The sequence below is a fragment of the Rosa chinensis genome, chromosome 4 (assembly GCF_002994745.2).
Source record: "Rosa chinensis cultivar Old Blush chromosome 4, RchiOBHm-V2, whole genome shotgun sequence".
Lineage (NCBI taxonomy): Eukaryota > Viridiplantae > Streptophyta > Magnoliopsida > Rosales > Rosaceae > Rosa > Rosa chinensis.
In genome coordinates, this window is record NC_037091.1 from 58,290,403 (window position 1) to 58,317,881 (window position 27,479).

At 38.4% G+C, this 27,479-nt stretch overlaps 3 protein-coding genes across 17 annotated transcripts; 2 read left to right on the forward strand and 1 right to left on the reverse strand.

The window, feature by feature from the left end:
- Window positions 1–10,765: 10,765 nt before the first annotated feature.
- On the reverse strand, window positions 10,766–15,848 carry LOC112197859 (DUF21 domain-containing protein At4g14240). Of its 15 annotated transcripts, XR_005809914.1 has the most exons (12): window positions 15,683–15,843; window positions 15,497–15,593; window positions 15,046–15,137; window positions 14,690–14,754; window positions 14,150–14,342; window positions 13,757–13,840; window positions 13,448–13,519; window positions 13,263–13,330; window positions 12,920–12,966; window positions 11,655–11,916; window positions 11,187–11,524; window positions 10,766–11,109 (listed from the first exon to the last, which is right to left on the reverse strand). XR_005809914.1 is itself a non-coding variant. In XM_040518283.1 (10 exons), the coding sequence occupies exons 3-8, from the start codon at window positions 14,676–14,678 to the stop codon at window positions 12,921–12,923; spliced, it is 411 nt and encodes a 136-aa protein (XP_040374217.1). In that variant the 5' UTR covers window positions 14,679–14,754; window positions 15,497–15,593; window positions 15,683–15,845; the 3' UTR covers window positions 10,766–11,109; window positions 11,187–11,916; window position 12,920. The 15 variants fall into 15 exon arrangements, 1 of the variants encoding a protein (XP_040374217.1); XR_005809920.1 differs by having other exon boundaries at window positions 11,187–11,916; window positions 13,263–13,355; window positions 15,683–15,848; XR_005809915.1 differs by having other exon boundaries at window positions 11,187–11,916; window positions 14,651–14,774; window positions 15,683–15,844.
- Window positions 15,849–18,214: 2,366 nt separating this feature from the next.
- On the forward strand, window positions 18,215–20,343 carry LOC121052878. The gene is made up of 7 exons (XM_040518812.1): window positions 18,215–18,416; window positions 18,538–18,996; window positions 19,171–19,352; window positions 19,661–19,745; window positions 19,833–19,904; window positions 19,994–20,104; window positions 20,188–20,343. The coding sequence occupies exons 2-7, from the start codon at window positions 18,541–18,543 to the stop codon at window positions 20,341–20,343; spliced, it is 1,062 nt and encodes a 353-aa protein (XP_040374746.1). The 5' UTR covers window positions 18,215–18,416; window positions 18,538–18,540.
- A 2,149-nt stretch (window positions 20,344–22,492) lies between these two features.
- Window positions 22,493–24,640, forward strand: LOC112199654. The gene is made up of 10 exons (XM_024340632.2): window positions 22,493–22,504; window positions 22,671–22,726; window positions 22,807–22,992; window positions 23,082–23,328; window positions 23,417–23,523; window positions 23,598–23,716; window positions 23,814–23,937; window positions 24,029–24,087; window positions 24,209–24,305; window positions 24,410–24,640. The coding sequence occupies exons 3-10, from the start codon at window positions 22,882–22,884 to the stop codon at window positions 24,638–24,640; spliced, it is 1,095 nt and encodes a 364-aa protein (XP_024196400.2). The 5' UTR covers window positions 22,493–22,504; window positions 22,671–22,726; window positions 22,807–22,881.
- Window positions 24,641–27,479: the final 2,839 nt, after the last annotated feature.

The following is a 27,479-nucleotide window of genomic DNA, read 5'->3' on the forward strand; positions in this document are numbered from 1 at the left end:
TTTCTTTCCCATTCTATTATATTTCCTTATAAATGATTTCAAGTATCTAGATGGGTTAAAGTTGTGTTCACTCTTTTACTGATAGAAAGAATACATCCAATTAGACATACCAGTTCTAGGTAAAAGGCTTGAAGGAATGTACATATCAAATGCACGGTCAATGTTAATATTCTGATAAATTTCACATTACTACCATTTCCACTTTGCAACTGTACTAATATGCTTTAGTTTTTTTATGCACTAGTCAACTGAGTAACGTGTTTTGACATACTCAATATTACTATGCAGAATAAAAAGAATGGAAGAAAAAAATTCAAAAGTGTTGAAGGAATATCGATTTAGTGTGCCTTATCAAACTAGGAGTAGCAATAGGAGAGAAGGTTCTAGATTTCCCAATCCTACACGGATTGGTATTCCTTGTAACATTAGAACTAGCACTTTGTAATCCCTATATATAGGGCTCCTATTCTCAATAATAATACACACAATTCTCTCATCAATCTCTCTCAATACACATATCCTTAAACAAGTTATCAGCACGACTCTAACCACAAAACAGAAAACCAAAACTCATTCACAAAGCAGCCCCTAGCCCGAGCTAGCCGAGCCTTCGCTGCAGCCCGCGCGCCCGTGCGCTTGCAACCTTGCACAGCAGCCCCTGCTGCCCCCCTTCCTGCAGCCCTGCGTTCCAGCCTGCTGCCATCGAAGCATCACTGCTGCGCAAACAAGCCAACGCACACCCACTGCATCTTTTTCCCGTTCCTGTGCACATCCGTCTTCTTTCAAGCCTCGAAACGTCTAGTTAGGAAGCTCAGATCGAAAAACTTTCTTCATCAAAGTTATTCGTATCTGTCTCTTCCATCTAACCTCCGAATTTCAGCCTTATCGGAGTTATATTGAGATCTGTACACCAATCGAAGTACAAGCTGTTCAGAACAGAATCTGCTCCGAATTTTCAACAAGTAAGTATTCAAAAGAGTAAGTTTTGAAGTTCCTATAATTCGAAATTTAAATATTTCTTCTTTTCTCGGGGACTTGAAAACCTCCCTTCTTCTACATCCCACCTTTCTTATAACGTGGGTTCGATTCTTGAAAAGCGGAATCGTGGGGATTCACGCAATTTAACGAACTAAGAGCGTTCGTAAGACTTCGGACTAAGAGCGTCCGTAAGCATCGATTTAACGAACTAAGAGCGTTCGTAAGCTACGGACTAAGAGCGTTCGTGAGCATAGATTTTGACCATTTAAACATCACTGTTTCGGTCTAATCCAATTTTCTTGGAAATCTATTTCTTGGTAGCATAGCTCGGAAATCTTAATATTTAGTCGTCGTGGAAGTTTTAACTCCGAGACTAATATATTTCTTCTTCTTATTTCAGGATGTCAAGACTTGACTTTCCTATCCTTGACTCAACTGGCTCTGAATATCATAGTTGGGTCACGGATGTTGAGAATCATCTCACTTCAAAAGGGATCCTACCCGTAATTCAGGCACCAAATCCAGATCTCTTATTCGAGCGTACGGCTACGAATAATGCCACCGCCCTTATTTTGATAAGGCGCCACATGGATAAATCACTCCGATTGGAGTACATGGCAATCAAGGATGCTAGAGAATTATGGGTTGCACTAGAGGAGCGTTTTGGTAATGTAAATGATACCCTCCTCCCTGACTTGAAAGTTCAATGGAACAATCTACGATTTACTAATTTCAAGTCCGTAGCTGAATATAATTCAGAAGTTCTTCGCCTCAAAACCATGTTGGGGTTCTGTTGACAAACTGTCACAGAGCAAGAACTAATTGAGAAAACTCTCTCCACCTTCCCCGTCTCAGCTATTTTGCTATCAAAGCAATACCGAACTGAATTCAATACTGGACGGCTCACGAGATTTCATCAGCTAATTAATATTATGTCTGTAGCTGAAAAGCATGATAATATCCTCGTGAGAAATTATAATTCAAGGCCTATCGGAACTAAGAGCGTTCATGAGGCGAATTATAATAATGCACCCAAAGGAGGGCGCAAGGAGCGGAACCCTAAGAATAAGGGACACAACGGACGTTCTGGTCCATATAACCGCCCTACAAAGGAAGGTACTCGTCAGAATGAAGAACGATCACGTGGCAATACATGGCAACGTGGGAGAGGAGGCCGTGGGGCTCCAGGACGTGGAGGAACCACCCAAGGCCGTGGGAATGGCGCCAACTCCTATAGGGGACGCCACCCAAGTGCAAACAATGCACCTCAATTAAAGGGAGGAAATCACAATGACATGTGTCATCGATGTGGATCTAGTGAGCACTGGTTCAAACAATGCAAAGCAAGCAAACAATTGGCTGCGCATTACAAGGCATTTAGAGACTTCAGAGAGCATGAAGCCAATTTTGCCGAAAATATAGAAGAAGATGGTGATGATGCCAACGTCAATCTCACCATAGCGGACTTCAAATCTGACAAAGAATTGCACAAGGATGCTGCAGATTTTGATTAGTATAGTCCCTTACTTTTCCAAGAATTATGTAATGGAAATTATGCCTTAAATCAATAAAATGACTTATTGTATTAACTCTTTCCCTCTAGGCGTACTCAAGAGTACTTGTGATGTCTAGGCAAGGTTTGATCTGAGAGAACGGTTTTAAAAGTGAGCAACGCTCCACCAAAATCTCGCCTTACCTTACTTGGTCACAACTAAATTGAAATTACCGAACGGATAGAGTGACTACGATTTGTCTACGATTTGATTTTTATATTGGATTAGATTATGGTCACGAAACTTTGGTGTCATCATTGGATATTATTAATAAAGTATCGATTTATTTTATCTCATGTCGTAGACATGTTTTTCGAACTTTATTATTTCAAAGATATAAGAGCCAATGGTTTTCATGTGGAAACACATTGTGAGAATGGACAAGAGTTCCTTTGCATCACCTCTAATGACTACGGACATAAACGAGTATTAGAGAAACTTATGTGTCGCTCTAGTGGGTTGTATGCAATCACTATTCGAGTCATTGAATCCAACCATGTCATGAGAGATGATTTATGGGATTCCGACACGTATAGGCTTTGGCACGACCGTTTGGGACACCCAGGTCGTGACATGATGATCCGTATATTAAAGACTTCACACGGACATCCCTTTTTCAGAACAAAAGGAAGTAAAACTCGAAATTTGGATCAAGGAGGAGCACCTGCGCCTCACGGCGCCTTCCCCCTTCAAGTCCGGCCACCACTAGCCGGCGCCGCCATCCCCCTGCGGCTCAAGGGTGGCTTTGACGCCACCTCTGCTCCTCTGACTCAAATTTCGACTTCTAAAGTCCATTGTGACTTCATGGCTCAACCAAAATCCTCATTGGTTGTTTCTGGAGCCCATTATCCGTTCTGCAAAGCCTGCTCTTTAGCAAAGTTAGGATCGAGACCATCCTATGCAAAGGACACTAAAGAAAATATACCATTCTTGCAAAGAATCCAAGGTGATATTTGTGGACCTATTCAACCACCATGCGGACCATTTAGATATTTTATGGTATTGGTTGATGCATCGACACGCTGGTCACATGTCATGCTATTGTCCACAAGGAACGCTGCATTTGCTAAACTCCTAGCACAAATAATTAAGTTACGGGCTCACCACCCTGATCATCCCATTAAGTCTATAAGATTAGACAATGCTGGGGAGTTTACATCAAAGACTTTTGATGATTATTGCATGTCCATTGGGATTGATGTTGAACATCCTGTTCCTCATGTTCATACCCAAAATGGTCTCGCAGAAGCCACCATTAAACGACTACAAATGGTTGCTCGAGCATTGGTGATGCGCACCAATCTCCCTATTTCTGCTTGGGGCTATGCAATATTGCATGCAGCTGTGCTTATTCGTCTGAGGCCCACTGCCACTCAACCCTTTTCTGCGTCCCAGATGGTGACTGGGTATGAGCCTAATGTCTCACACTTACGCATATTTGGGTGTGCAGTTTATGTGCCTATTGCGCCGCCACAGCGCACCAAAATGGGTCCTCAACGACGATTAGGCATTTATGTTGGATATGATTCTCCAACCATTGTCCGCTATTTAGAACCCTTGACAGGCGATCTCTTTACCGCAAGATTTGCGGATTGTCACTTCGATGAGACAGTCTTCCCGTCGTTAGGGGGAGATAAGAACATAAATGTTCAACAGGAACGACAGGAATTGTCGTGGTCTGTCCCCACTCTGTCTCATCTTGATCCCCGAACCGCACAGTCCGAAATTGAAGTGCGGAGAATTCTCAATCTTCATAACGTAGCAGAATCGATGCCTGATGCGTTTTCTGATATCGCTAAAGTGACGAGATCACACATACCTGCTGCAAATGTGCCTGCAAGGATTGATGTCCCTAAAATTAGAGGACATGACGCCACCTCAAAGGCACTTGAGCATGGCGCCAACGTCCACAGTGGTAGTGACGTTGTGGCTAGGCCCACGGCTCCTGCCAGGAAGCGCGGGAGGCCAATAGGTTCGATGGATTCTCGCCCAAGAAAGAAAGCGAGTTTGGCACAAAATAATCCATTAATCATCGATGTAAATAATCCATCTCATGAGAACATTCCGGATTATGGTTATGTCCAAGAGACATCATTGGGGGACGCTCCAATGTCAAAACCAACTCCAGAGAATAGAGAGATCTCCATAAATTACACTAGTGTACATGAGATGGCGATTGATGATGCATTTGCATATCATATTGCAAAAGGAATTATAGAATATGATGATATCGAACCTCGCTCTGTTGAAGAATGTCAACGAAGAGCGGATTGGCCTAAATGGAAAGATGCGATCCAGGTTGAATTGGATTCACTAACAAAGAGACAGGTATTTGGGCCTGTAACGCAGACACCCCCAAATGTAAAGCCTGTTGGCCATAAATGGGTCTTTGTTAGAAAGCGTAATGAGAAAAATGAGGTGGTAAGATACAAAGCCCGCCTTGTGGCGCAAGGTTTCTCACAACGCCCTGGAATCGACTACGAGGAGACATATTCTCCCGTAATGGACGTGATAACGTTCCGCTACCTTGTCAGTTTGGTAGTTTCCGAAAAACTTGACATGCAGCTTATGGATGTGGTTACAGCATATCTCTATGGGGATCTAGATTCAGAGATATATATGAAGGTTCCAGATGGACTTCAATTACCCAAATCAAGTGGCTCTAAACCACGGAGCTCGTTTTCAATAAGATTAAAACGCTCACTATATGGATTAAAACAATCCGGACGGATGTGGTATAACCGTCTAAGTGACTACTTGATTGGGAAGGGATATATTAATAATGAAATATGCCCATGCGTGTTCATTAAAAGAACAAGTTCTGGATTTGCAATCGTAGCAGTTTATGTCGATGACATGAACCTAATTGGAACTCTAGATGAGTTGAAGGAAACTGCTAAATACTTGAAATCCGAATTTGAGATGAAAGATCTTGGGAAAACACGGTTTTGTCTCGGTTTAGAACTCGAGCACCGTAGTGATGGGATTTTGATCCATCAGTCTGCATATACTCAGAAAATTCTAAGGCGCTTTAATGAAGATAAAGCGAAGCCTGCGAGTACTCCCATGATCGGCCGTAGTCTTGAGCCCGGAAAAGATCCGTTTCGTCCAAGGGATGAGGACGAAGAACCATTAGAGGCCGAAGTGCCCTATTTGAGTGCAATAGGCGCATTATTGTACTTAGCTCAATGCACAAGACCGGATATCTCATTCGCAGTAAACTTGTTAGCTCGACATAGCTCTGCGCCAACACGCCGCCATTGGATTGGTGTAAAGACCATCTTTCGATACCTAAGAGGTACGATTGATATGGGCCTATTCTATCCCTACAGAGAAAAAATGAATGACGGAAAGTTGGGATCGGACCCCAAAAGGCAAAACGCCCCCGTCCATGGAATGGCCGCCGGCCATGTTGCCGGCGCCGGCACCGCCGCCGCTCATGGTGGCCGGCGTCCTCCTATCTCCCTCCATCAAAACGACAATGATGTCTTGATGGGTTTTGCTGATGCAGGGTACCTCTCTGACCCTCACAAAGGTCGCTCCCAAACAGGTTATGTCTTTACCATGGGAAGCACTGCGATATTTTGGAGGTCTACAAAACAGACCCTTGTTGCTACTTCCTCGAATCATGCAGAGATTATTGCTCTACATGAAGCCGTTCGTGAATGTATATGGCTAAGGTCTGTAATTAGACATATTCAAGGAAGTTGTGGTTTGAAGTCTACCACAGATGAACCTACATGCATTTATGAGGATAATGCAGCTTGTATTGAGCAAATGAAGTTAGGTTTCATCAAGGGTGACAACACCAAGCATATATCGCCTAAGTTCTTTTATAAATCAGCAACAACAATCACTTCTAAAGATTGAAGTGAATCAAATCCGATCAGAGGATAATGTAGCAGACTTATTCACTAAGTCGTTACCTAAATCCACCTTCGAGAAACATGTGAAGAGCATCGGATTGAGAAAGTTATCCGAACTCCCACGATTGTAGCAATCAGGGGGAGATATCGACATCAGGGGAGTTATGATGTCTACATGTTCGATCTCGAAGAGTGAAGGACGTGTTGTGCTCTTTTTGTCCTTCGACCAGGGTTATTTTTATCCCACAGGGTTTTTTGTTACCTGGCAAGGTTTTAACGAGGCAACGGATAAAGCGTCACCACCAAGTTTGAAGCGGCACAAGGGGGAGTGTTGAAGGAATATCGATTTAGTGTGCCTTATCAAATTAGGAGTAGCAATAGGAGAGAAGGTTCTAGATTTCCCAATCCTACACGGATTGGTATTCCTTGTAACATTAGAACTAGCACTTTGTAATCCCTATATATAGGGCTCCTATTCTCAATAATAATACACACAATTCTCTCATCAATCTCTCTCAATACACATATCCTTAAACAAAAAGTACCTGGTTTGGGGCTAGAGATGTAAATATTTTCTTTTTGCTGTGCTTTGTTCTGGATCTTCGGCTGGGAATATTTTGATGGCTCCTGTGGCTTTGTTTATCTTCTCTGTCCTCAGTCATCTTGTGGTTCTTTACTCTTCTGAAGAAAAACATCGTAGGCAGTCTCCGGTTCCCCTTCAAAACTAGTACACATCCTCCTGAATGCAGGCTCTACACTGTTAATTGTTCTAATCACTCTCGTCCAAAGATCTCAGTCCATTAACGAAAAAGATCCCTGTAATGATGAAGTTTTCAAAGAATCTCTCAGCTTCCTTTCCAAATTGACCACTATGTTCGCCCTTCAAGTGCAAGAAACCCTAGAATGTAGGCAACGTTACCATAGAGGTGGAGAATGCAAGAATGAAAAGAGAGAACTTACATGTCTTGTCACACAAAATCGGAGGCTGGATGTCTTGATAGGACCTGCTTTTTTTTCTCGGTTGTGCCATATCCAATTCCTGTCTTCCAAGATAATGTATCTCTTAGAAAAAAGGTAGAAATTTATATTAAACAGAACAAATTCACAAACATATACACATACACATACTCACAAAAAATGAAGGATTTTAGAACTTATTGTTATGTAATATTTTTTTTTTGTGTTGAGCAGTGCCACTTCAATTTTTTTTGCTTGGGCTAACAACATTTTCCTTCGCAAGTTATGTTGCAGGAGATAACTTGGGGTTGAAGCTAGGACAAGGTAAGATCAATATCTTCAATTAAATATCTGAATGCTTATAGAGGACAAGTATTTTGAACCAATGCAAGCCAAATCACTCCCCATTGCCTCAACAGAGGAATAATTTTCTAAGCAGATCATGAACGAGTTTATAATTTGGAATATCACCATATTCTTGAAACGAGAGGTCATTTTTCTTTAATGCCTCAGCTCCAGATGTTGGCCCTTCTTTGCATAAACACATTGGGGGAATCAAATCGGGATCCTCATTGAGAATAACTTGGATCAAATTTCTCTTTTAGGTTCATAACTGTTTCAAAAATTCCTTGCAATTCTTTAATTAGAAGTTGATTTTGATTTCTCTCACTTGGAAGGTTTAGGTATTGGAATTGGAGTTGCTGTAATTTTTGCAGGATGCTTAGTTATTCTGCTGCACTACAAACAAAAACGTGTTTCTTCAAACGTCGTCTCCAAGAAACTCAGCCCTACTCAAATTCAGACCTAGAAGGAGTGGTGTAAATAATCTCATCCAAGTACTGAGAACTTGATAATCAAGAGTTTGTGTGGAATATATGCAATATTCACATATATTTTCAGGCCTATTGTCTTCAAAACTCTATATAGTTTGTATAACATAAGCCAAGTTTAGGATGATGACTTTTCGGATTCCTAATTGCTCGAATTTGGCTCGTCAGAATAATTCATGTATCAATCTTTAAAGGGCAGTTGCAGCCCTTGAGAATTTCCCCTAGTGTGTGAAGCATATGAGTTGACTTGAGTGATGGAAGACACCTTAAATGTGATGCCGACTCCCCTTCAGAAATAGTACACGCCGTCCTGAACCCGGTTTCCCTTCAACAGATGGCAAAGAGACTGGATGGTTGAACAACATGAGGCCACCACCGTGACTAAATTTCATGACCTGCAAAATAGTGCCTACCACTAGGTATACTACATCAGCTAAGTTGCCAGACGCTGATTTTTTATTCTTCTGTTCCATTCCTATTAGATTTCAATGAGTTTATATGAATATATTTTTCAGAGCCAATTAGATGGTTTAATGTTATATTCTACTCACCTACTTCATCTATTGCTAAAAGGAAAAAACCTAAATTAGTTAGGCCTTGTCTGCAATGAACCAACTACTTTGTAGACCAAGAGATGGCGTGAGGATATCTGTTAGGTTGACCCTATCAACTCACATAGGACAGGGAAGTTGAAAACTGTAAAGGATGAAGTTACCACAGGGGCTTTTAGGGGAGAAGGAGAGAGGCAGCTGCATCGAGGAGGAGATAAAAGGTCCAGTCTGAATAAACCATTAACCTGCAAACAGTGCACAGTTGAAGTCTTCTCCCTCGTCCTGCAAAGAAGAAAGTGTGAATCCGATAAACAAGTAACTTCCTGAACCCTAAGAAAGCGTGATTGTCGGTTGTGTTGATTATTTAGGAAGATTACAAACCAGAAGATGAGGAAGACGATGGTGAGAAAAGCTGGGTCTTAAGCTTAGGCTGCTGGGTTTTCATGATCAGGTTCCGCCACCTCTTCTAATTAATTTATCTTCTTCATTGTTTTTGTAACTATCACTTGATCAATTTTGATGTTTAGCTCTTTGTTTTTGATGGGTAGCATGGTTTGCTTTTGATTACATGAGGCATTTGTACGTTTTGAGTGCATTTGTACGTTTTGAGTGAATGAGTAATTGAGTATTGACCAATGTGGGTTGTCAATTTTTTTGATATCCTTACAATTCCTGGGAATTCTCACCGCTCTTGAATCCCAGAGCAAGTCATTAAAAAACTCTTTTTAATCCCATTTTTAACAAACCCCGGGAATTCTCACTTTGCTTATATTTGAACATTTGCTTACATATGCCAAGTTATAGGTCCCAGAGCTGCAATCAAAATCAAAGGTAAGCTTCTTTCCTCTTTTTATACAAAATCAGAGAGGTGGGTTTGAGTGCCGCTTATGGCTAGATTACTGAATTTGTGGGCTCTGAATCAACGTATAGGTTAGAAAATTTTGATTCATTGGATCTTTTAGGATTCACACATTAGTGTGCACATTAGCTGTTTGAATAAATGCTCCAAATGCAATTTTTTGGCAAATGTCTCATGCATTTTACATTTTTACCTCTTTGAATAGGTTCACTTCCAACAATAGCTAATTCTCGCGGTTTTGTGTTTTGTGACTTCCGTGGGGATATGCTGTCTTTGATTGCAACTGCATATGTGAAACCCAGCCTATTACCCTTGTGCAAATTTCAGCAACCTATGCTACTTAGAGCTTTATTTGCATGCGTAGTTTTAAACATTTGTTAGAGACATGAGAACATTTCTACATGATAATAGGTCGAATGTGTCCTGCTATATGTTGCTGTGCAAAGCTCTTGCTTGTAAATGATTTTGCTAGAGTTCAGTTTTTGCTCTGTGAAGCTCTTTAGTAGGGGGCATTTCAAGCACGACGACTGAAACCAATCCCTGCAATGCATTTGAGAGTTGATATATGCAGTATACTAAAAACCAAACAATCAAAGAGGAACTTATTGCGAGCACTAATGACTCAATGCTCAGAAGTGTTACTACACTGATGTGTCCTTAAGTTTGTTTATGCCTACCATGCTCTGCATCCGAGGCTTGGAATTGGGTAGCTATACTGGTTTGGTTTTCTCATTGCATATGCTGTAAACCCAAGGATGAAAGATACAGATGTGATTTGCATCTAATGTATCTCATAAGAGTTCATTTACCAGTGAGGCATGTTATTGGCTCGCATTAGATTTGCTAGTCAAATCTAAGAGTGCTCTGCCTACTCTCAAATAGCGCAACTTGGGCATTTACTTTTCAGATTGCCCTGACAAGGGCATTTTTCTTTTATTTTGAGCTAATTTCACAAATGGCTCATCCAACAACCCATACCCAAAAATCAACTGATTTCCTAAACATCAATTTGATACCCACGGTATACATGTTTTCAAAGCTGGCTACAATTTGTTGGAATTGCAGGTCGAGTTCTGTGAAATTCCTTAGTTTTTGGTTTTCCCCTCAGTTTAACTCTGTTAATTTTTCTGTCGAAGATGAAGATATAGAGGCAAATAAGAATCATCAAAAATGAAAAAATCTTGAATGCCTTGTTGCTTAAATACATCTAGTCTCTTATTCTGGGTAAAAACTTGAAGGGAGTGACATGAATACAATCATTGTAACTACACATCCAAACTAGAGCAACCGCCACATAAGCAAAGCAAAAATGGCGCCACAAAAACCTAACACTGTAACTCCACAGTAACTCCAATTGTCATCACCATGCAATTTATAACAGCAACTAGAACCATCTAGAAAATGTGTAAGTCAAATCATCGAGTTACATCCTCAAATCGTCAAGTAATCATGTAGCTTCTTAAATTTTGCCATAAGAGCTTGTTCGCCTTCAGCAGGTTCCTCAAATTTTTAGACCTGCGTATCACCAGTAAGGGATTAAAGACGTGCTTACCATAAAATATTAAAATGTTCAGCATTATGATGTCACTTACATTAGACGGTAAAAGAGATCTCCCATACGGTGCTCAATTATACTATAATTGATCTTTTTATCATCCATATCAGCTGCTCTCTCTACAGCCTGTGGACATTGATACCTTCACTTATCTAATTAAACATCTAATAAAGTTGACATGGCCAAGGCTCTTATGATAGGGTTGAGTGGTGTTTCTTGGAGGCTATAATGTTCAGACTTGGCCTCCACCCGCACTGGGTCTCCATAATGATAAATTGTGTCACAACGGCCACCTTTTCGGTATTATGGTAAGGAAATCCTTTGGGTCACATCTAATGAAGTTGCACCTTTCTGGGATTAATCGAATATTGGTTCCTAGAAAGAAGATCGGGAAAGACAAAATTATCTGTTTTCCTTGCCCTAAAATGCTTCAACCTAAATAGACATGAATTCTTCAAACATAATGGTAGGTCATATAAGAAAGGATTTGAACAGAATAGTTCACCTGATTTGCTAAATTAAGGAAATGGATGATATTCCGCATCATCCAAACAGACTTGTAGAAAGGGCAGAATTTATCATATCTGTCCGCCCTTACAACAGGTAAATGATCATTAGTGACTACCAGTCCCAACCAAAATGAAAAGTAGATATGGATCAAAGAAAAGATACGGAGTAAATGCATCCTGCGCGGAACTCTCTCTCAACAGCTTTGCAGTTTCTAAGGTGATCTTGTCTCCTTCAGCTAAAGCACCCTTTCCTACAAGCTGCAAGATTACAAATATGCCAGGCTTTTAGCTATGGACAGATAAAGGAAACCACATTTAATTTTTAAGTTCTCCCCCTTCTTAAATCACACAAAGAGAAGAACTGTAGGCGTCCTTCAGTCTGATAGGACCAAGCCAAAATCTCACTTATGACCAGTCCTACCAGGAAAGCAATTGTACAAATGATCATCAAGGTGATTAATTCTAGGCATCCACTCAAAATCAGAGAACCAGTAAACTAGACTAGAGCCCCTCAACATCTTCAATTAGAAATGCACATAGAGCCTAAATTAGAGACACCCAACCCAACAATCCTCCTAACTAAGAGATCACCAACGTATCACACACAAAAATTGGACACTGCTTAGCAATTTTTATTTCAATTAATCACCACTACTATAATGGTCTTCTCTCTTCCTATCATATACCAATTCTGTTGCACACCATATTACTATTAGTTTGATTGGTTCAACAATTGGTACAAAACTCAGGTGAAAAGAAAAACTAAGTAACATATTCTCACATTTGCTTCTCTGATCTATATTCCTGAGAAGGGAGAGTATAGAAGAGCAGTTTCCATAATCACATTCCTTACTGTTCAGAAGTGCATGATGAAATACAGAAGTGCATTACTGGAAGCAATTGAAAGAATTAAGAACTAACAACTTGATTTCCAGTACAACATAATATGATATCAAAACCAGATCAAAAAGTATTACGCTAAAAGACATGTTGACCTTAACCCCCTAAATAACATGTATGGTCGTCTGAACAAATGAGTTTCTAATTGCATTTTAACATGCTTTCCTATGAAGTCAATTAAATTATTTGATGAGAAAGGCATTTAAGACAACAGCATGATATTGTCTACATATATAATTCAGATTGGAGCAAGCTTAGAATTTGAGAAATTTGCATCTATGCTAGCACAACAGCAACAATTGTAATTACAAGAAGTAATATTCTCCCATATTAAACGAATCCCAGTTCAAAGCAAACTGACCTCAGCAACACATTCTAACACGTGCAAGAATTTTCCCAATTGCTTCCCTGCATTAGAAAAAAATTATTTTAATGTGTAAGCCCTGATGAGAAAGAAGACGTATGCATTTATACCACTCTATAAAGTCTTTTCCCTATATAGCAGAAGAGAAAGACCCATCTAAACTGCTACCATATGAACATAACAATTCCTTCTCATTTCTTAACTTTCTACTATACTCTGCTCAATAAACAGCAGATATAGCAAAAAATAAGGATCAAGAAATGTCCTTATTAGTGGAAGGAAGAAAACTAGATCACTTCCAGCATATATTAAAACCAAACAAGGCCAGCGAAAGACGTACCAGTCTAACTTTGAATCAACATCCAAGCACAATCTTGATTCAATAGGTGTCATAGCCTCCTTGGCAGTCTGTAAATTGAAAGACTAAGGACCACTGGCATGAACAACCCAATATAAATATGGAAGATGCAATAAAGAATTTATAATCACTCAAGTACAGAACACTTGTTTGAAATCATTAGGCACCTTTTCAGTTAAATCTAGCGCTCCACTGATAATCGTTGTCTTATCATGTGTTAGTTCACCTCCCCTTCCAGCCTACAATGGACAGAAATAATATGTCAAGGAAGAATAGGAAACCATGAGAACCAGCATAACTGTTCCGGCATTTTCAGTAGCCACTCACTAATCAGAAGTCACATGCAACCCAAACAACTAGTCGTAGACTATTTACATAAACATTTTTCTTCACCAAAAGAAATTAGAAATATGAACAAAATATGAGAAATTGCAAGTGGTGGCATGCCATCCAAACTGTCAATTTAAATTGTTCACCTCAAGGTTGTGAATAGAGGCGAGGGCTTTCAACTGTGCTCGCCTGAACAAATCATCTCCATGTCCAAGTACAAGATCAAGAACCTGAAACCATGAATTTAAAGAAATAGTATTATAATCTGAAACCCTAGAGCCTAGATGAATACACTGCTTACTCTAATTTTTTTTTTTTTTGGGTACAATAGCTTACTCTGATTTTAGTGATAAAGAAACATAATTATGAGTGCAAATACAGAATTATCACCGGATATAGAATGAAAAAGAAAAAAAAGATCATTGCCTTGCAACAAGTAATTTGAGTGTAGGTGACTAGGTGCAATACTTAAATGTCCAATAACCAAAATCAATTAATAAAGCAGAAACTGAGATCTAGTGGAAGGCTATGAGCATTACTTTTCCAATTGGGTAGGCGATTGGATAGCAGATGATCATCAGAATGTGAACAAGCCAACAGAAAGCCCATATCTTGAGCATATAGCTTGTGGAATAATCTAACCCAGAATGGCAAGTCACAAGTCAATCGCAATCCCAATATCCCATTGCATCTCAGTGAGCTTATGATAAATCAAGTAGGCAACATACCTCTCTGAAAATAATCTGGGAATGTTTCAAAATAACCTTTCTAACAGACATAGCAATTGTTTCAAAATACAGAACATAAAAGAGGAAAAAAAAGTTTTGAGATAAAAGTAAGGTACATGATCTTCAATTTCTAGGTGAGAAAAAATTCAAACTGATTCCAAAGTAAAAAACTAAACATCGGTTTGTAACTTTCCACAAGAAATTACAAACCTTAGTATCAATATCACTGCAAAAGTGCAAACCACAAAAACCCAATTTGAGATCAAGCCATTTTCACAGACAGAATAAGCAAATTTGGTGAAAAAGGAATACCAATCAAAACACCAAGAAAGGTTAACATTCCAAAGCAACCTTAGAAGCAGTAGTGAAGAAACAGCAGGGAGATTTGGTGAAGTAGCACTTATCTTATTTAGCACCTGCAGTCACAACCAGTCACCTATGAGCACACGTAATTTCATATATTAGAAGCTAACAACCCACCTAGATATACTCTTAAGAAACCATAGACAGGTCCAGTCTTGCATTCTCAAGCAATTTCAAAATCTGAAACAGGTATTTAAAGATCCTGAATTTACAGCAGAAGGATCCAATTCATAATGAATTGATGCTTGGTTTTGAAGAAGATGATATGCATCCACAAAAGGCAGCAAAGGAATATAAATATATATATATATATATGCATGCCTCAAATTTGGAATGTGACGAACCTCAAAACTTTCTCAGTGTCTGCGTGATTCTTCTTCTTCTTCAAAGTAAGATCAAGGGCTCAAAATCGATCAAACCTTTCACCCCGTAATCACTACAGGCAGAAGAGAACATTTCAAGACAGTCAATGATATGCAATTCTCAAAATTCCGAATACAAACAACCTCTACAATTCTAGAATCTAGACACAAACTAACAATCAAGACTTTCGGTCAAACCATAATGTAAACTATATTTAGCAAAAAAGCCAACAGCACATCAAGACCATACACCAACGTCTGGCTGCACCAATAACCTCAAACCACATTCCAAGCTAAGCAAATCTTATAAGGCAAATCAGCATCAACTAGATTTGCTTAAAAATTAAAGGAATAATCCTTCTGGTTCTATTAATCACGAAGACTAGAGTTAATAAAACAAACAAAATTTCAACGACAAAATTTGCCTCTGGACCTTGCTCTGCGTCCTGATGACTCTGACTCCTCCACCACCGTCAATTACAGGTGCTGGGCTAGCGTCTTCAAAACTTGGTGCGTGTTCATCCTCAGATCTAAAAGAAACCCCAAAACAAAACTCAGAAAGCGACCCCAATTTGGGTTTTACCCGTTACCTACAAATTGAAATGGAGAGAAGGATTACCCATTGGTGCTGAGCGAATTTGCTTTGCTCAGACTATGGATCTGAGCTCCGAAAGAGAGGCGCAGGTTTTGAAGACCGTGGCGATTGTGCAAGGGGAGGTTGAAGGAACGCGACAGGACTGCGGTGATGGGAAGAGAAATGAAATGAGTTGGAGGGAAGTGATATTGCACAAGCTGCCGAACGCGGGATGTTGAAATGTTAAAATTGAATGCCTTTGTCCAATTCGTTCTTATCAGCAAGTAAATTTTTTTTTTTTTTAACACTAGCATACTCTAAGACTTATGATTGTCACTACATGTGATTTTGATTGTACATTGGTTTCCAGTCAGTAATTAGTTAATTACCGATCACTGGATGAGATAATTGTAATACTTATGTCTATTGTAGAAAATTCAGTTAATTTTGTTTTTAGATCGATTTCGATCAATTTAGTCTGCCATAATTTTATAACAGTACTATAATAATATTACTCTAAGGATAACCTCGTCGAGACTTATTATTAAGTTTATAACCGAAGTGTTAATTTTGTAACTATTAGGTTGACCGATGCCGTATTCGCCAACAATCATGCCAATAATTACAAACAACATGTGTAACTACGCGGTCGATACATCTAAAAGATTAAAAATATAATTTATCAATTTGGTTATTAGAAAGTAATATCAATGTGTCTACTAGTGTTATATAACATGTTCATTACATATAAGAATATGTGGACTCTCAAAAGTGACTAAGCGATGAAAGCTTAAATTGGAGAAGCTGATCGTTAGATGAGTGTATTACATTGTTTTACGGATGTGATACAAAAAATTCAGCCAATTTAATCATAGTATCGACTTCGATCCACTTGGTCAACCGTAATTAAATTTAAAAAAAAAATATATCTATATATATTAGGTTCCTCAAAGGGACCCCATCGAGACATATGGATACAGAGAACCCGACTGCTGGAATAGATGAGTGCAATATATTATGCTTTTTGTAAGAAAATCAGCCAAATTTGTCGATGTTTTGACTTCGATCCACTTAGTCAAACCAAAGTTATTTTTATAACTATTAGGTTGACTAATGTTGTATCCACCAACAACCATGCCAATAATTTCACATGACGTATGTAACTACTTGGTGTATACACCTTATAAGAGAAAATTATCAATTTTGGTTTCGTTTTTAGAAAGTAAGATTGTATAACTTGTTCATTACATATAGGAATATGTGGACTTTCAAAAGCGACAACGCGATGAAAGGTTAATCTGGGGAAAAAAAAAATTAAACATCTAATATAATTATCGAGATTACATAATAAATCTCAAACCTTTTAAGCAATCCAATATATAAATATTTTTAAATTTTTACAAGATTATACCTTCCATGAGCAACATGGTGGAGGAAAAATAATTTATCAAAATCGACCGTTGGATGTTATCGTGATAAGAAGATATGGTTATGATCAAATTTTCAGCTATTTTCATCGTCATTTGGGTCTCGATCTATTGGGTCAACTCTAAACCTTAAATACCACATAAAACTAATATGCTAATAACCTATCCTTTGCAATTTATTTTTTCGATATGTCAGCTCTCACACTCTCGTGGGTATGGCCTATATAAACTAATGTAAAAATTTGTAGAAGTTTATCTCCTCCTGATATAGCACCCCTTAGGGAAGTAGAAGTATATAAAGAGTTGACCGTCTTGTTTGATGTCGAAATAACGGCGGATCTGGTTATTATTTTTTTTACAGAGTACTTATTAATACGCTATAAATAGATGGGTAATCTCAAATTTATCAATTTCTAGTTATGAATTTTTAGATCGCACCTAGTAATGTGGTTCAACTTATTTATTTGGTGTATTACAAAATTATACCTTCCAAGAGCAACTTGGTGGAAGAAATATGATTTATCAAAATTGGCCGCTAGATGTTATCATGATAAGAAAATATGGATATGGTCAAAATTTCAGCTATTTTCGTCGTTATTTGGGTCTCGATCTACTAGATCAACTCTAAACCCTAAATACCACATAAAACTAATATGCTCATAACCTGTCCTTCGCAATTTATTTTTTCAATATGTCAGCTCTCACACTCTTGTCGGAGCTTCTTCTACCCACCCAGGTGGGTGCTCACCTAGGGTCTCCAACGGTGCGTGTAATATACGCGCTGTTAGGATCCTAAGCCAAAAAAACGTCTAGGTCGCAGTAAAACAAGTTTTACCACACTCACCCTTGCTCGTGATATATGAAATAACGTAAAACAAAAAGAGATAAGAGAATTTTCAGCCGCATAGAACGGTTAGAACCCAAATGAGAAGAGGAGACGCAGAAATTGGGAAGGAGAGATCGAATCAAGCTGATTAAACCTCAGCATCGTGCCTTCTGCCGATTCTCCTCTTTCTTGAAGTCGACGCCGCCGTTCCCGAATCAGGACCTCCCCTTTCCGGCTACTTCGGTGCCTTCCGCCGATTCCCCTGTTTCTTGAAGTCGACGCCGTCCCGGAATCAGGACCTCCCCCTTCCCCTCGTTTTAAAACTGCCCCGCTGATTCCCCTCTGTCGGTCTGGTGTGATCCTATGTCAATGGTATAGTCGTCGGCAACAATCGCAAGTTGGCGTAAATTGAATCCGAGTGAGTTCGAGTCACTGGAATTGTGAAGGATTCCATTATTTGGGTTACTGGGTTTTGGGCGATTTGATCTTTGGGGCTGCGCTTTCAGGACCAGAACAACATTAGCAGGTTATTCATCTGTGATTTTTGTATAGTCAATTGTTTTTGTTTATATTTGTTCCTGCGTATCATAAATATTGAATAGTGAATTAGAGTTTTAGCAGAATGTATCACCGGAATTACTGAACAGGTGATGGGCTTCATGATGGAGGAGCATAATCAGAAGAATTTTGAAGAGTCCAACTCAGGACCAAAAGGGGTACATTTGGTGGATTCGGCTAATTTGGATGTCGCATGTTTAGAAACAGAAATTGGGAGGTTGACATACACAGTTGATTGCATGGAACCCAAGCTGGAGGATTTAAGATTACATGTATATAACTTAGAACATGCGATGCTTGAAATATTGAAGGGTGATTGTATTGAGGAAATTGTTTCTGAGGTTGTCGAAATTGCGAGTTTAAAGGCCAATAAGACTCATAACCTGTTGAGTCGAACTGTTGGTACAACCTTTGTGGAGCAAATGGATGAGGATTTGTTTGGTGAACATGGGAGAAGCAGTGAAGACCCACTAAAAAAATTGACCAAGTCACCAGTGCTGGATGGCTATGCTGATGAGGGACCCCATGAGGAACTCATACATGATGAGGTAGCTTCGTGAACACTCCCACCCCCTTGATAAACTGATTAATGTACATAATGCTATATTCTTTTTAAGCCATTTTTCAACTAAAATTATGTGATACTATTAGAAAATTATATTGTCACCGCTCTCATATCAACGCCGCTCTAACTTGCAAACTCTATTTGTTGGTGAACACAGCACAAACCTGACCACGTTACGAGGGTTAAACAGCAGCCCCAAAAGACTCTTCGTTCTCGGAAGCAACAAAGGAGTAAACCCAAAGCCCCAATTTTTGCAATAAGCGGTCTCATCACACCTAAGAATGCACATCTCATGAAATTTTTATTTAGGAAGAATGGAATTGGAGAAGACAAGTGGAGGTAAAAAATCATGCTATTATTTTGTGTAATTACTTATCATTATAATTGTAGGCTCTGATATATGTTCCTAAGTTATTGTAATTGTAGTTTAGTCTGATATGAACCTGGTTATCTCTTTATTCATGAAATTTTATCCACTGTTGTCAAACTAATATTGGATTTAATAGCATAAAACTATATCTAAGTTCATCTGTGTATGTTGGAACCCGGTCATGTTATTATACTGAAAGTAGGAGTAGGGGCCTTCAGTTAATCAATACAAGGTCAGATTTATATTCCTAACTAAACACTCTTAAATATTCGTGCAGTGAAGTAGTAGCTAGTTATGGTGACTACGCCGTTACTAGAAAGGAATTTCAGTGTCTCTCTCCAGCAACTCCACTATCTTGCAAGGCTAGACTCTCATCTATTTCCCATTGTACATATAATTGATTAGATATTTATTTTCACACTCATTTAATGTCCAGTTATTATAACCAGGTCATAAACATATCTGCGGCGTATTTGAATGAGCCGGAGTCAGAACATTGGTTTCTCCCTTCCTTTTTTGGGGTATGAACATCTGTTGCCCAAAACATTGCTAGAAAATTTGAAATTATTGCATCCTCATGGTTTGGCTAACAAATCATTTCATATCGCAGGAACGAGCGAGGGTAAAAGATGAATCATGTAGCTATGCTAAGTGGCTCACATCAACCATTGAGATGTGTGGTCTGAAGAGGTTTCATCGCCGTCTCCAACAATGCTCCAAGGTAAATTTCTGCAGCCATAGTTCCATTATACTTGAATTTTTATTGAATGTATATTCTTTACCGTATTGAGGACTATGATGTAGATATTCATTCCCTTGCACGACAATATGGAAGACCACTGGATTCTGTTGGTCATGCACCTCCCTGAAAAAAAGGCAGAGGTGCTGGACAGCTTCCCTGATGTAAGGTCACGTGAGAGGCGAATGGATCATGCAAGAGATGTGGTTAGTTCCACATAGACAATGCCCCTTTTTATTAATTGCATTCTTTGTCTATGATTATGATGTGATATCAATGTGGGCAGATGGCAATGTGCAGAAGGTATTTGGTACTGAAACAACATGGTCAAACTCCAAATTTTATCATTTTCCATCATTCACTCTTAACTTTTCGAACTTTAACCCAACGCATGAACAAAAATCTGAGAGCGGGGTATTTGTTATAAGGCACATGCAGTACTACCGTGGCATGTGGTCAACAACGGTTAGTACTGCAACTTACCTAACGACTTTTTTGATGCAATAGACTGATTAAATATTTACTTTTTGTACTTTGGTGTCAGTTTCATTCGGAGGACCAGCGTACTCGATTGGCACTTGAAATTGTTCTTCATCCAAGGAATGAACACCGTCAAATATTGATTGGAGCAGCAGCAGGAGCTTCGATGCAGCCAATAGGTGAAAGTGAGCTATTCAAAAAAATTCCTCTTCCACCAACCGGAAGAAAGTTTCGTAGCCACCGTAAGCGGCGAGATCATGTGTCGAAGGACGTCTAGGTTATATCTTGGTCTTAAGTATTAATTAAATGACAGTTTGAGTAATTTATTGTGAGAGCCCATACCCAAAACAGGATCGTTTTTATTTTGTTTTTGTTTGGTTGTTGTGGTAGTCATATTTTCAGTTTTGGCATCACTTTATCAGTTTATCTAGTGCTACTGTTTTCATAGACTTTGTGGTATCCTTGTGTATTATTTTTGTTTCCATGGTCTAGTGTTTGTAATTTTTGTTTGTTTGTTTGGCAGCAATTTGTCTAGTCTTCGTAATTTTTATTTTAGATGCATTACTTATAGTTATATACTGTGTTAGCTTTTTTATTTGAATCCTTTTCTTTTTATTTCTTGAAGCATCCAAACTAAGTTTGAAATTTTGGCCTGGAACAATTTTGAAAGAGTGAAGAAATTTTTGGTGGCTGTGTATGTTTATGTGTTTTTGATTTAGAGCTTTCAAATATTGAGATATATTTTGAAATGGATACACAACTGCTCGGTACTATATATAGCTATTGAAGTTTCGAGAAGTATGAGTCAAGGTTAGCACTACTACAAAGCTTTAAGACGATGTAAATAGTAATATAGGAATTCCATCAGAAGTTAAGGTTTCCAGTTTTTAAGGTGATGCTAATCTGCATATAATCTTGCAATTTTTACAACTTCATTAGTATTCCCTGTTTCCATTTTAATTTAGGTTGATAAGGTGGTCTGGGTTGGAGCTTTTTCACTGTTTTGTTTGTTTGGACTTTGGAAATTGATATTGACTCTTACTTTACGCAATTGTCTTGAAACTCTTACTATAATTTTATAAATGTATATCACTTCTCTTGATAATGACAAGGATTCTTTTTTTGAGATCTCTAGACGATTAATTTCTTTGAAGTTGTAAGTTATGAAACAGGGTTTTGGTTAGATTGCTCTATGGTCTCTTACCGCTGGATCTCACCGGGAAAATGCAGGTATATCGATAGGTATAGATTTTCAACTGCTATTTTTTTTGTTGTTGAAGAAAGACAAGTTGATTTGTACCAATTATGGCAGACGTTCTGATTTTGTTCATAGTTTTCTGTCCTGAAGCTTATTGATTTATGTATCTGCTATGATTCTCATATTGGTAAGGTGATTTTGTACTTTGCACACAGTGTTTTGAAAATGGTAACTATGGGAAGAACAAATTGAAGTTAGATTTCAACTATAACAACCAGTACGTTGAAAAGAGTGGTAATACTGGAGTTGAGTGGATTGAATCAGAAACTTCCTTTAACACCTAGAAAACTATACTTCTGTCCAAAATTTGTGTGCGATATTATTTGCTTTCTATGACATAGTCAGAAAACCTAGAATTGGAATTTGAAGTTTTTTGATAGATTGTGTTCCCTTGGGGTTCAATTCTCCAGGTGGTTTTGGATGCCACACCTAAATTGAAGAAATTTTTGCATTCATTTTCTTTATGGCATTGATATTCGAATAATTGTTGATTTGCTTTTTGTGTTGTTTCCGGGAATTCTTATTAGTGTGTTATTGTTTAGGGTTTGATCTTGGAATTTCAAGATGCTGGCCAATTTTGTTCATAGAATGAATGGACCAACACCTTTTTAAGTGTAGAGTGTAGTACTCTTGCTGCCTGCCAGGTTTGTTTACATTAGTATGTTCTTTCTGATACCATGAGTGGCATGTTGTTTATATTAGAATGAATGGACCAACACTTTGTGGGTGTAGTACTCTATGATTACATAGATACTGTCCTCTTCTTATCCTTTTCGTTGACAGTTCTTACTTGATCAATGCTCTCATCAGGGAATTCGACTGAAGTTTCAGGCGCATCTGACATTGTTTCATCAAACTTGTTGCAGGTACTTTAACATTATCACTACCGAAATGTGTCACTGTTATAACTGAACGGAACTTTGAAATTTTGATTTTGATGAGGCAGGTAATCCTGTTGAATGACAATACTGAAGTCCGCACTATTAGATTAGGACTTCAGTTGCCTGAGCCTTGCATCGACATGGAGATTATTGTTCAAAGCGTTAGACTAATGAAGGTTGATGGTTCTGTACTTTCTCTGAACATAAATCACAGCTCAAGACATCTTGCTGTGGGATCTAGTAAAGGACATGTAAGCTTAGTATCTAATGTGATCATTTCCTTTCTCAACCAGTCTTCTCCTATTCCCCTTAATTGATTGTGAATATCTTCTCCTCACAGGTTTCAGTTATTGATATAGAAGGGCCCACTCTATTATATAAAATCCACATTGCAAGTGAAATTTCTACCCGCATCATCTCTCTGCAGTTTGAAACCTGCAGTTTTCATGGTTTCGACAAGAATGTCTTAGCTGTTGCAACAGAGGACTCATCTGTTTTGGCTCTTGATAGTGATAATGGAAACACATTGAGCACTAGTCTGGTTCATCCCAAGAAACCCACTAGAGCACTTTTAATGCAGATATTGGGTAAGTTTTTCTCAGGATGGAATCTTGTCATTTTGACAACATTAAACAATCTCACAGAAATTTTCTTTTAAATGTATTAATGGTCTAGACTCCAGCAAAGGGAGTAGTGTTGAGGATGCCATGCAAAAGCAGTCTTTGCTACTGCTATGTTCCGAAAAAGCAGCATACATATATTCCTTCACACATGTCATGCTGGTAATTAGTACTTCATCTTATGTAGGCACTACAAATCTGATTATGTCCTCTTATCTTTCTTTCTTTCAACTCAGGGAGTTAAGAAGGTAATATACAAGAAGAAATTTCAATCATCTTGTTGTTGGGCATCGACATTCTACACCTCTGATGTTGGCCTTATACTCGTTTTTACAACTGGAAAAATTGAGATAAGGTGGTGACATGTCATAGTTTTTTTCTTTTGTTTTTCTTTATTTGAATATATTCACAAGTAAATTACATAGCCTAAAAACCTGTCTATGAAATGTTAGGTCCTTGCATGACTTATCTTTGATAAAGGAGACTTCAATAAGGGCCTTCACATATTCCACATCAAAACTAAATTCACATGCTGGCAATTCGATATGCTCTTCATCCGAAGGAGAACTTGTTATGGTATAGTATTAGATTCCAACCTTTTGATAACAGTTGCTTTAGGGGTGATTTAGTAAAATCTTTATCATATGATTTTCTCATCCTTGCACAGGTGAACAGTGATCAGGAAATCTTTCTCTTCTCTCTCATTTTCCAGAAGCAAAGCTTTAGGTAAATGTATATTTGAAAGTTTCTATAATGATTTTGAGTGACTAATTGCTATTGTAATTTGTAAAGGAAAGCTCTTCTAGGCCATAGTTTTCTTACTTTTCAGTGTCTTTCCTCATTCAAGGCTTTTAGACTCTTTCAACTTGACGTACCAGAAAGATCTGATGGTTTCACAAGAAGAGTTTACATCAGGACGCATCATTCAAAAGGAAAAGAAAAAGGTATTATGTATGGTAATGATGATCACATGATTTCATCTGTCTACGCAACCTATTTGTTGTAGAATGAAAAATTGCACAAGTATTTAAATTTATTTTCTTGGCAGGGTATGTTTAGTTCTGTTCTTAAAGATATTGTGGGAAGTAAAGGGAAGAATGTCCCTGAGATAGAAAATGAAGATACTAAAGAAAGTATTGAAGAACTTTCAACAATCTTTTCGACTGCTAATTTCCAATTTGATGCTGAGAACACAGACAACCAGGCCATGGGTGTAGATGACCAGGCCATGGGTCTTGCAAGCAAATTAATCAAGTTTCAATGTACAGTTTCGATGTAAATTCACTTATATCAATAGTGTACCCGCAGCACCGCGCGGGCTTTTTGCTTGGTGTCAATTTACTAAATCCCCAAAAACGTTGAACCTTTAATTTTTTTTTTTTGTAAGTAATTGAGAAGTATTTAATATGAACTCCATGATTGCATGACAATCCTGATAGAACACCAGCAAACGGAACAGAAGGATCACAAAAGGAACACCATGAATGGAATAATATTGGATCACACCAGCAAACGACAGAAGGAACACCATGGAATTAATGAAATAGATAAGATATATCGTTATCTAATATCATTCAAAAATGAATGATTATCCAATGAGATACCTTGTTCAAATGATATTCAAAAATCAATAGTTATCCCATCCTTCAACAAATCTTTATACATTATCAGTTTCTATTAGTTATGGAGACGTCACAGTTAGTCCCATGCTGCAACAGATCTTTATACAAACTCAGCTTTCCCTTCTAACAAAGAGCTGGTGAAGAAGAATTATAAGACTGTGAGCCATGCAGGATAGTAATATATCTCTGATATTAATATCAGATTCTATGTCAACGGGCGACGCCATTAATCTAGTGAAGAAGAACGAAATACAAGATGAAGAAGTGTGTACGTTTATGTTAACGCCAACGCAATTCATTGAAACCACTCAAGGTCTGACAATGGACCAAGCAAATGTCGTCTCCAGTATCGGCTTCGGGGAGTTACATCACCTGGGATGCAGCACAATATTTGACACGGTATGTGAGATGATGCTTAATAGCATTGATCCTCTAAATGAGATTGTGTTGATACATGGCAAGGAAATACCCTTTGGACCCGCAGATTTTGCACGTGTCATGGGCATAAAGGATGGTGGATTAGACATTCAGAACATGGGAGATACGAACGAAAGTCTTGTTAGGTTAATTAGGAAACAATTGGGGGGTGGAGAAGGTGGACTACACATTGCAAGTTTGAAGAAATGTATCATGGAAAGTACACGGGCTGATGAAATATTCAAGATAGCTTATGCACTTTATGCGGTCACATGCATTTTATGTCCCAACGGAACCAATTTGGTCGACCAGTCATTGATTTCTACTCTAGTAGAGACGAACTTGATAAAGGATCTGAATTGGGCAACGTTCTGCTACTATAAGATGCAGGAATTAGTCATATCGATGCAATCGAAAGGGTTCCGCAACCAAGCAATTTGTGTGCTATTCCTACAAAACTTTTACTTTGACGTCGTTGATAATGAATCCAGATGGGTTGACAAAGGAATCACTCCAATCGCTGCATGGAACACTACTTTAGTGAAGAAATTGATTAGGTGGGTGGAACAAAATGGGGGAGTCACCAACACAAACCAGAATGTTTGGAGGAGACAACCTATAATCCATGAGAAGGAGTCTGATGCAAATGGGAAAATATATGATGCAAAACAAATATTGTTGAGTGTAGAAGGCCTGCATAAAAGGGTTTCTAATATGGAACAAAAAGAAAGTCGGCTGACAGAATCAATGGAGAGAATGGAGAGGATGCTAGGCTCATTCCAAGGGGCAACAATTAAACATATTGTTGGAGAGGTGTTGGCTCGTTTAGAACAGCGAGATGAAGGCAAGCATGGGGAGTGCCAAGATCAATTTAAGTTCAGAGCGGACCTTAATGTGCATGAATTCAGAGGCTCAGAGGCACAGTCTAATGATCCATCAAGACTATTGAAGGGCAAAAATATTTGCATGAACCCCCTGCCAGACGAGGTCATATGCTTTATTCTTTATATAACTCATTTCCTAGGCATGCATTAATTAATTAATTTCATTGTATAATTTTATCATATCATGAAGAAACAAGGTCGTGACTTGGTGGCCAACTTATATATTTCTCATGGAATAATTCATATGTGTAGGTTTGCATGGGTAGAAAGATGAATCCCCCGCTCAAAGTCCAATCAAAATGTTCATTTAGCCAGATGGTCCTCCGAAGCCGGCTAAGCGATCAATAAAGGAAAAGAAACTAAGGGGTGTCGGGGTGCAGTCAATGCATATACGGAAGGCTCTTTTCAAAACACGAGGAAGAACATATGGCAAGCAAACAAGAGTAGAACTGAAGGATGATGAAAAACAAGAGGAACAAGGTCTTCGTTGCCTATTCAACGTCAAAGCAAATACTCCAAAGGAGGACATCGAGTTGTTGACTTTCATTGGGTTTAGTAAGAAGCCACTTACAAATCTTCAAATGAGGTGTGTACAATTTACCAATTGCTATATATAATTCAAATTATATATTGTAATATTTAACAATGTTTGCTTTGATTAACAGATATTACAATGTCACAGTAGCTAAACATGGGGGAGTGATTGTATCAAGAGCCGACATGCAATGCCTACTGCCTGGTCAACTTTTGAGCGACTATGTACGTCCTCTATTTCCCATACAATTAGCATTGCATGCACAAACGTACATTTTCTTATTAGGACTACCATTTTTTATTAGGAAGATATTTTTCATTAGAATGGTATATTAGGAATGCATGGGTTGGTGCTTAATATTAATAGTTTGGCAGCCCCTATGTTTAATATTAAACTCTGATAATGGAAAACGGATTGTGCAGGTCATCAACATGTTTGCAAGCTACCTTAATGAAGATGGGTTTGGGGATTGGTACTTCCCAACCTATTTTGGTGTAAGGAGTTTAATTTGTCAATGATTTTCAGATTAAATTAACTATTCCATTAGAGGCCTTGTTCTAACATGGTGTATAAATTGTAGGCAAGCTCTAATGTGAAAAATATTCAGATGACCAGAATGGAATGGATTGAACACACCTGTCGCGTTAGCATGTTGGATAG